The sequence below is a fragment of the Equus quagga genome, chromosome 7 (assembly GCF_021613505.1).
Source record: "Equus quagga isolate Etosha38 chromosome 7, UCLA_HA_Equagga_1.0, whole genome shotgun sequence".
Lineage (NCBI taxonomy): Eukaryota > Metazoa > Chordata > Mammalia > Perissodactyla > Equidae > Equus > Equus quagga.
Window position 1 is genome coordinate 37,817,952 of NC_060273.1, and position 10,683 is coordinate 37,828,634.

The 10,683-nt window shown below is 51.6% G+C and overlaps 1 protein-coding gene across 1 annotated transcript in view; it reads left to right on the forward strand.

Moving 5' to 3' along the window:
• Nucleotides 1–10,683, forward strand: part of MUC12 (mucin 12, cell surface associated) — a 43,310-nt gene that overhangs the window by 22,655 nt on the left and 9,972 nt on the right. The window contains exon 3 of the mRNA XM_046667744.1: nt 8,677–8,750. Coding sequence (XP_046523700.1) covers nt 8,677–8,750 — 74 coding nt within the window. The remainder of the gene's footprint in view (nt 1–8,676; nt 8,751–10,683) is intronic.

Genomic DNA, 10,683 nt, shown 5'->3' on the forward strand with positions numbered 1-10,683 from the left:
TCCCTGTGTGTGCTGGCCTCAGGCAGGGCTTCAGGTGGCTGGCCCCTGTCCTTGTCTCCCTCCCTTTGCAGAGAACAGGGCTTCCAAAGGGCTGGACACCCAGGCTGTGACCCCCTCCTGCTTTTGGGGTGCTAAAGTGGTCACCCTGGACCTGCAGGTGCAGAGGAAGGGGCATGGCTTGTGGTTGTGCAATTGGTGGCCTATACCAAGCCTCTGGCCGAGGGCCGAGTGGGATTGGAATTTACCCCCCTGCTCTCCAGGGGAAGGAGGGCTTTTTCTTCAACTAGATGGTGCGCTCTGGCTGCCCTCATCCTGCAGGCTGCCTCTTTCTATAGGGCTGGGGCTGTCCACACCTCACAGAGGTCATGTCCAGGCTACAGCCCTGACTGGGGAGGGAAGGAGTCCGGGCCATCAGGTAGCTTCCCCACTTCTTGGAGGAGAGCCTCCCTAGTTAGAAATGGCTGAGGACTGAGGGGGAGACACAGGCTCGGGGGTCCTTCTGGAACCTTGCCAAGGTTGTTTCTATGGGAAGGGACTGGTTACAGTGCAGAACAGACTTTCGGGTCCTCTCCCCAAGGACAGGGAAGAGCCCAGGGATTCTGAGGGCAGGGTGGCCGGGGGGGGGGGGGGGGGGGGGGGCGGGGGGGGGGGGCCGCGAGCCCCAGGCCCCAGGTGAAGAGGGAGCTCGGTGGAAGGGCCTGCAGCTGTGTGAGGAGGAGTGGTAAGTGGGTAGGAGGGGTGGGAGGCAGGGGTCTCTGTCGCTCTGCAGCGCGGGCCATGAAGTAACCCCCTCAGCCTGCCATGCCCCGTCATGCCTCTTTTCCCCCATCCTAGGCATTTTGGGGGTGCAGCAGCGCAGGCTGGAGTCACTGAAGGAAGAAGATCAGGGCCGGGGGTGTGATGTGTGCGGCTTTAGGGACATTATGAAAGTACATTAATTACAGATATATTACCGTCAGGGTGATATACAGACTAGGAAGCTATGGGCAAGGGTCAACCTTTCGAAGGGTTTTCCCTGTCCCTGGTCCCAGGCAGACTCCTGGCCTCTCTCTGGCCAGGTTATCTGAGGAGAGGGTTGGTGGTGGTCATGATGATGGTGAAGGACCCAACAGTCAGCAAGACTCTGTGTGCCCTCCACCCGTTATTGGCAGCTACCCACATGAGCAAAGACCCCTTTTCCTAAAGCACTTATAATTGCCTAGAAAAGATCATGTTGACACAGGTGAACCCATTAGCCTGCAGGAGTCCAAAAGCAACTCTATGATAAGTGCAGAGAGCTGTCAGGAGGTGGCGAGGCCAGGGCCCTTCCAGGGGACTCCAGAAGGTCTCATGACACCCAGAGGCCCCTGGCCCCACTTGCAGAGGTCTCTGCTATGTACAAAGGCATTTCACAGCAGGAAGCCCATAGGACCCTCCCAAGGAAGATTGTGTAAGGAAGTGAAAGTGGACAGGAAATTGAAGCTCAAGAGGGTGAGTGACCTACTGGGGCCACACAGCAAGCAAGTAGCGTGACCTCACCCATTTGGCACTGGGTTTGTACTGCTCTGTCCCCGCACAGGAGGACCTCAGCCCTCTGTGACACCACTACCCCATGTGGCTCTTCTGGGTCCCCAGGGAGGGGTTCAGATGTGGGGTCAGAGACCACCAGGGCATCTGTGGTTTTCCTTGTTGTGAATCTGCAGCCTCCTCTGGGTGGGTATTCCAGTTCACTGGGAGGACTGATGGGGCTTTGGACAACATCCATAGGGAGAAGGAATACCAGCCTGGGAAGGTACACAAACATGCACAGGGCCGTGCAGGGGACTGGAGGAGGAGAAATGCCCTGAAGGCGATGGGGTGGATGCCTGGTGGGTGTGAGGTTTGCTGGGGAAAGTGTGGCGGCGAGGGAGCATCTTTGGGCAACAAGAGCATAAAAGCTAAGTGCAGGCTTTTAGGCATAAGAGGACCTCTGTGGGCTGCTCAGAGGTGTGTCTCCCCCGCCAGGGCAGATCCCAAGAGAGGCAATGAAAGCCAGCCTGGCATGAGGCCATGATGATGTAGCTGGGAACCCTGGAAACAGAGAGGAAGTTTCCACTTGGTGATGGCCTGTGGGGGCAGTGAGATAAGCATTCCTAGAGCCGGCATGACCAGGAGGGCAAGAACCTCTTTTTGGTGGTTGACAATGGCCTTTAGGTGTGCCTTGTGAGTTTGGGGTGACCATGGAGCTTCTGGGCAGAGCTGTCCTGGAGGCCTGGGGCTCAAGGAGGAGGACGGAAATAGAGACACAATCTAGAATTCTGTATTCTCCATGGGCTGCAGGGACCACAAAGACCAGACAATGCTAGGGATCAACGTGAGGATTGGAGCCAGCATCCCGTTTTGTTAACATGAGGTTCCAAAGTGCTCATAGTAATGGCGGGGGAGGGGCGCTCCTTGGGATGCAGGGGGTCAGGGATGACATGTGTCCTGGAGGGCTGGTGCAGAGCCTGAAGGGGTCAGAGCTCTGTAGCCTAGAAAGGTGAACTGAGAGTGGAGATGTCCAACACGTATAAAATCGGGAAGAGTGTGGTGAAGATTTGCTCACAATACACAAAGGGGCAACCTTTGACACTTGTGTGACGTAAATTTAGAGTAATTAGAAAGAAGTGCTGCTTTATGTGGAAAGCAATAAACTTACTCATTTAGCAAACACAGGAGGCCTGGCTCTGCCTGGGCAGGTGCTGGGGCTCTGCACGAAGCTGGATGAATAAGCCCATTTAGAGTTGAGTTTATTAGATGGGACATGGGAAAGGTGCAGAAAGAACCACAGCCCAAGCCCGGTGCCGAGGCTCTGAGAGGGGCCCAAGAGGGTGGAGGGGTGTGGAGGGGGCCTCAGACGCTGCTTCTGTCTGGGCTGATCGGGGAGGCTGCAGGGGGAGGTGGCACTAGATTTTGGTGGCTATTGAGGAGTAGTACGGAAAAGTATTAATAGACACCCAAGGGCCTTAGGCAAATTCAGAACTGACAAAGCCACGTGTAACTATAGAGAGAATTGGAATATTGATAAAAAGCTTCCCTGGGTACAGCAAATTGGGAAACCACACTGACCCTGTCATCTGGGTGTTATATTAATAATCAAAATTGCTCATGACCATGGAGGGTCTGCTATCTGCTAGACGCTGTTTGAAATGATATCATCATCTCATTTAACTTTCCCAACAACCCTAAGAGGAAGTGCTGTTACTGATTTCTGTTTTATACATGGGGAAACTGAGGCATGGAGATGTTGAATAGCTTGTTCAAGCTTTCCCATCCATCAAGTGGAGGAGCCAGGGTTTGAACCCAAGCTGTCTGACTCCAGAGCTCACATTCTTTACCACTTGCTCTGACTGGGGTTGCCCACGTATGTTCGTTTCCTGTGGATGACCACCAACTTGGTGACTTCAAACAACAGAAATTCATTCTCTCATAGTAATGGAGGCTGGAAGTCTGAAGTGAGGTATCAGAGCCCAGTTCCTCCAAAGGCTCCAGGAGAGGATCCTTCCTTGTTTCTTCCAACCTCTGATCGCTCCTGGCGAGCCTTGGCTCTGGTGGCATCACCCCAATCTCTGTCTCTGTCTTCACATGGCCATCTTCCCTGCGTGTGTCAGATCTCCCTCTCCTTTCTCTTATAAGGACCCCAGTATTTAGATTTGGGGCCCAGCCTAAATCCAGGATGGTCTGAGCTTGAGATCCTTAACTTAGTTACATGTACAAAGACCCTGTTTCCAAATAAGGTCGCATTCACAGGTACTGGGGTTAGGAGTTCGACATGTCCTTTGCTTTGGTAGCAACCAGTGGCTCTCTCTTCAGGGAGGCAATGGGAAAGGTGGAGTGAAAGCCAGAAAGCCCATCCACTCACCACAGGCGTGGGCAGTGGGGAGGGGAAAGAGCCATGGTGGCCCTGGCCGGACTTGCTCCTACCACAACTCTGTCAGGTGGGAAAGACCTTATGGAAAACGGGACAGACCCAAGCCACTGAGCTTGCGTGTGGCAGAGCTGAAAGTGCACCTAGGACTGGTTGACCAAAGTCCACCCCAGTGGTCCCCACACTGCTTTTCTTGTAAAATATTCTAGAGTGAGCAGGGTGGTCACAGTAGGCAACCTTCATCCCATTTTCTAGGGGGAAACAGAGGCTCAGAGAGGTTAACTGCTCAAGACCCCACAGCTGATCATGGAGGCACAGCTGGGCCCCCATCCACCCTCCAGGGGCTGCTCCTGCAGACACATCTGACTGAGTTCACCACAAGCAGACATGTGTCGTGGACGTGACAGGAGGGGACAGTCTCATATCGCAGTGGCGGTGTTCAGACTTGTCTGAGGTGCTTTCTAGGGCTTTTCTCCAAGAAGGCCACCAAGTGAAAGACTTGCTGGCAAACCAGCTGCCTTACTCAAGTGATTATCTTTCTAAGAAAGATCTAAATACGCATATTGTGAAGAAGCAATAAAAACTATAGTAGGGCAAGCAAGTACCAAATTCTACTTCTTTGTTAGGAGAGCTGGTGTCTTTGATGGCCAGTGTGGCTGCAACACAAGCAAATATATCATTGTTGTGAAGCGTTTTGACCACTAGAGTGTGGGCATCGTTACCAGTGGGTAATTTCCTCTGGTTCTCCAAGGTATTGGACACACATAACTTTTTATTTTTATAGTGTTCACATTTTTTGGTATTTATTTATTTGTGAGGAAGATTGTCACTGAACCACCATCTGCGCCCATCTTCCCCTATTTTACGTGGGACACTGCCACAGCATGGCTTGAGAGCAGTGCTAGGTCTGTGTCAGGATCTGAACCTGCGAACCCCAGGCCACCGACATGGACTGTGCCAACTTAACCACCACGCCACTGGCCTTGCCTCACATTTATTGTATTTTAAGCATTATAACATGAGTGCGTATTTGTTATAGAACATTTAGAAAATATAGACAAAGAAAAGGAAAAAAATCTCAGTTAACCTTAGCGCTCAGATAAATGTTAACATTTTGGTCTATTTCTGAATATGTATTTAGATTTATTCTGTGGGCAGTTTATATTTTAACAGCTGATCAATACTCCATCCCATGGGATACTGTAGACATCTGAGCTGTCTCCCGTGCTTCTAGCCTTGGACATGTTTACCCCAATTTTTCGTTATAATAAATATTGATGTAATGAACATTCTTGTATAAAAATTTTAAAATCTGCATCAGATTATTTTCAGATAAGTTACTAGAAATGAGATCACTAAAATGGTTTGACTCTGCCTATGGTCCCTGATGCATATTTTCAAATTAGCCTTTAGAAATAAGATACCAAGTTTATGTCCATGGGCATCCTATGAGAACACCCTAGCCAACACCAGCTGTTATTATCACCTAACGTCACGGAGGGGGTACAATTTGATAGGTAACAATAAGTGGTATCATGCTTTGTTTTAAAATTCTTTGCTTAGCAGTGAAGTTTGCTTTTTTCTTCTCACAGGCTTATTGACATTTGAGTTTCTTTCCCTGGAGAAGAGCTGTGTTTTTCCCTTAGCTCAGCTTCCTGGTGGAGCATCCTTGACCCAGGAGGTTGATTCTAGGAAGGACAGCCTCACCTGCTCTGCCACACCCTTCAGGAGGCCTTTGCCACGAGAATCCTTGGCCAGGAGGGGTCTAAAGCTCTTCAACCAGGGCACTGTTTCCTTGTCCCTCCCAGGAATGAGTGAAAGCCTCGGGCATGGAGGGGGCTGCCTGCCAGGAGGATGTGGGTGCGGCAGCACCTTTAGCTCGGGGCTTCCCCTCGGTGAGCAGGGAAGAAGAGCAGGAGCAAGGAGAAGGCTAATTAGGAGGCAGTGGTGTCTTGAGGCCGGAAGGAGGAGAGAGATCCCTGAAGGAAGAAGGGCGGCCTGATGGCATAGACAAGGATTCGGGCGCTCTGAGCTCGTTTGTATGCCCTGAGAGGCAACGGGACTACAGATGTGGATGTTTAAGGATAAATAGGGTAAATGGTATGAATTCAGGAATAAAGACAAAAGAGAGCAGGATGTCTACAGTCCGTTCCAACGAGTGTCCCAGCCTTCGTTGGGACCCCTGGTGGCCCACCATATCTCTGCTGTGGCCTCATCAATCTCCCTGGATCTGCCCCCCCTGCCCCTTCACTCCAGGGCTCTGCTTCTAAGGCACAGTTGGGACCATGGCCTTTTGCTGGACACTCTTCACTGCTGCTCAGTCAAGTCCAGAGCTGGCTTCACACCCACATTGCCAGCCTTCTCTCTGCCCAAAGTCATCTCTCACTGTCCAGCTCCACCCCAAACACACACTCCTGGCCTTCTACACATGCTGTTCCCTCGGCTTGAAAACTTCTCCTTCCTCTTTACTCTCCAAACCCTTCCCTTGTGCTAAAAGTAAAAGCCACTCGCAGGCTGTGCTTGAGTTCTATCTTACCAGCTGGGTGAACTGGGAAGGCACTTAACCTGCAGGACCTCAGTTCGTGTGTAAAACAGAAATACTAATGGCTATCTCACAGGGTTACCTTAAATAGCTAAGAAAACGTGTCTGGTAGACTTTCCAGTATTCGCTCACTCATTTCCTTCAGAAGTGCTCATTGAGCACCTGCTCCAGGTCAGGCTGAACGGGGAAGAAATGTTCTCTACGCCAATGGAGACTCAGAGAGGAGCAGACAGTCCACAGGTGATTACTTACAGCATCATTGAGTTATAACTGTCATAGGGCGAGGGCAGGAATCTGAGAGACAGTCAGTAAATGCCACCTCTCCCCGCCCCATTCATTCCTGTGATTCAGTCAGGGACATGGTCATAAACTGCTTTTATATGCTTTTCAATGATGGAACAAACACAGTCTTTTTCTGTAACTTAAAAAAGTCCTGGGGCTGGCCCCGTGGCCGAGTGGTCAAGTTTGCACGCTCCGCTTCAGCAGCCCAGGGTTTCACTGGTTTGGATCCTGGGCGCAGACATGGCACCGCTCATCAGGCCATGCTGAGGCGGCGTCCCACATAGCACAACCAGAAGCACTCACAACTAGAATATACAGCTATGTACTGGGGAGCTTTGGGGAGAAGAAGAAGAAATAAAAAAATGAAGAAGATTGGTGACAGATGTTAGCTCAGGTGCGAATCTTTTTTTAAAAGAAAAAAGTCTAGTAGAATTTATAATGCCCAAATCCACAAAACTCCTTTTTAAAGAAGAGAAGAAAGAGTTCAGACGTTACTTTTTTCTTTCTTTCTTTCTTTTTTTTTTTTTTTTTGCTGAGGAAGATTTGCCCTGAGCTAACATCCACAGCCAATTTTCCTCTTTTTGTATGTGGGCCGCCACCACAGCATGGCCACTGACAGACGAGCGGTATATGTCTGCGTCCTGGAGCGGGACCCAAGGCACCGAAGCAGAGTATGCCAAACTTAACCACCAGGCCACTGGGGCTGGCCCTAGACCTTGCTTTTTTTTTGAAGACTTCCAAGAAAGGCAGAGAAGCAGTTCCCTCCCTCCCCATGCTGTGTTGATTCCTACTCTCCCTTCAAATGGACCTCAACTACCCTTGCATTGCACTGGGGGCCCAGGAGCACTAGTGAGGGGTGGGGGCTCATTTGTCTTCAAACTCAGGGCCTCTGGTCCCAGAGATCACAAGCAAGTTATTGTTGAATGAAAGCTGGGATAAGTGGGCTGCAGAACTGAGAAGTGGTTTTCTGGTGGGCACACGAAGGCAGGGAGCCTGAGGAATGTGGTGATCTCCAGGTGAGATATATTTCTAAACATCATATAGGTTTGTCAAAATCCACCAGCACACAAATAACAATACAAGAAGGTGATCACAAACAAGTCCCAGACCGTTAATTAGTAACACCTTGCTCTCTAGAAAAACTACGCTACTCCACAGAAGACACAAAGGTCTAGATTACCATTGGTAAAAGGTCCAAATCTAGAGGTGTCCATGGCACTTCCCATACTCCTGAAAGGAAAGCAGGGCCTAAGTACCGGGCATTGACCAGTACCACCAGCCAAGCTGCTGGCGTGGATTGCCACTAAGTTCGATGAAAAATTAACAGGCCGTAGCATTATCTCTGATTCTTCTAACCAACAGAATCACCGACAAAGAATGAGTCCACATCAACTTCCACAGAATCCTTTTCAACTTTGGCGACATCCACACCTGTGCGATCTTTTATCTCCACAACACCCACGGTAGTTTTCAGTTCAACCGTTTCCTCTGCCACCGTCTATACAACTGAGAGTACAAGTCCTTCATCGCCTTCTGGTCCTGACACATCAACGACCGATCAGGAAACTGGACAGACACACACATTCTCCACAAAAGAGACGGCTGTCTACACAGACATTTCTGGTTTGTCCACACCGACTGTTTCCCCTGCATCATCTCCTTCCGGGAATGGTGGAAATAGCACATACTCTTCAAGTCTGGGCCAGCTATCTACCACTCCCCGTGTCTCACCACAGACGACCACGTACCCCCTGGAGGGATCCACTGGGTCTGCAGACACTCCTGCTTCTGGGAATCCTACACTTACTGGGGAGAGTGTGCCTACCAAGAGCAACAGCTTTTCCACTTCCACAGGCAGGCTGACTGAATCCTCTCCCAGTGGAGGTGACCATGGATACGCCACCACACCTCCTCCTCCAGGATCGACCTTCTACACAGCCACCACAGAGGCGTCCACAGCCACAACTCCTACTCTCCCTTCCACCAGTACAGAGAAGGCACATACTGCCTCCTCATCAAGCCGCAGTGCACTGTCCACGCCCACCGTGCTCTCTGAGCAAAGTACCCCAACTCTCACAGGGGAGTCAACCATCTACTCCACCACTTCAGCTCCATCTGAATCAACAGTTTCTACCTCCCCTGGCTCGCAGACCCCAGAAACGGGTACTTCTCCAGCCCCATCAAGCCCCAGTGCGCTGTCCACACCCACTGCGCTCTCCGAGCAAAGCACCCCAACTGTCCCGGAGGAGTCAACCATCTACTCCACCACTTCAGCTCCATCTGAATCAACAGTTACTACCTCCACCAGCTTGAAGACCCCAGAAACGGGTACTTCTCCAGCCCCATCAAGCCCCAGTGCGCTGTCTACACCCACTGTGCTCTCCGAGCAAAGCACCCCAATTGTCCCGGAGGAGTCAACCATCTACTCCACCACTTCAGCTCCAAGTGAATCAACAGTTTCCACCTCCCCTGGCTCGCAGACCCCAGAAACTGGTACTTCTCCAGCCATGACAAGCCCCAGTGCCGTGTCTTCGCCCACTGTGCTGTCCGAGCAAAGCACCTCAACTCTCTCAGAGGAGTCAACCAGCTACTCTACTGTTTCTGCTCCATCTGAACCAACAGTTTCTACATTCCCCAGCTCACAGACACCCGGAACTGGTACCTCTGCAGCCCGATCAACCGTCAGTGTGCTGTCCACGCCCACTGTGCTCTCTGAGCAAAGCACCCCAACTCTCACTGATGAGACAACCAGCTACTCTACTGTTTCTGCTCCATCTGAATCAACACTTTCTACATTCCCCAGCTCGCTGACCCCAGAAACTGGTACCTCTGCAGCCCGATCAACCGTCACTGTGCTGTCCACGCCCACCGTGCTCTCTGAGCAAAGCACCCCAACTCTTGCAGGGGGGTCAACCATCTACTCCACCGTTTCGGCTCCATCTGAATCAACAGTTACTACCTCCCCCAGCTCGCAGACCACAAAATCCAGTACTTCTGCAGCCCCGTCAAGCCCCAGTACACTGTCCACCACCACCGTGCTCTCTGAGCAAAGCACCCCAACTCTCACAGGGGAGTCAACCATCTACTCCACCACTTCAGCTCCATCTGAATCAACAGTTACTACCCGCTCCAGCTTGAAGACCCCAGAAACGGGTACTTCTCCAGCCCCATCAAGCCCCAGTGCGCTGTCTACACCCACTGCGCTCTCCGAGCAAAGCACCCCAACTGTCCCAGAGGAGTCAACCATATACTCCACCATTTTGGCTCCATCTGAATCAACTGTTTCTACATCCCCCAGCTCGCAGACCCCAGAAACTGGTACTTCTGCAGCCCCGTCAAGCCCCAGTGTGTTGTCCACGCCCACTGTGCTCTCTGAGCAAAGCACCCCAACTCTTGCAGAGGAGTCAACCAGCTACTCTACTGTTTCGGCTCCATCTGAATCAGCAGTTTCTACCTCTGCCAGCTCGCAGACCCCAGAATCCCGTACTTCTGCAACCCCGTCAAGCCCCAGTGCACTGTCAACACCCACCGTGCTCTCTGAGAAAAGCACCCCAACTCTCACCGATGAGCCAACCCACTACTCTTCCTCTTCGGCTCCATCCGAATCAACAGTTTCTACCTCTCCCAGCTCGCAGACCCCAGAAACTGGCACTTCTGCAGCGCTGTCTAGCCCCACTGCGCTGTCCATACCCACCGTGCTCTCTGACCAAAGCACCCCAACTCTCGCAGGGGAGTCAACCATCTACTCCACCATTTCAACTCCACCTGAATCAACAGTTTCTACCTCCCCCAGCTCTCAGACCCCAGAAACTGGTACTTCTGCAGCCCCGTCAAGCCCCAGTGTGTTGTCCACGCCCACTGTGCTCTCTGAGCAAAGCACCCCAACTCTTGCAGAGGAGTCAACCAGCTACTCTACTGTTTCGGCTCCATCTGAATCAGCAGTTTCTACCTCTGCCAGCTCGCAGACCCCAGAATCCCATACTTCTGCAGCCCC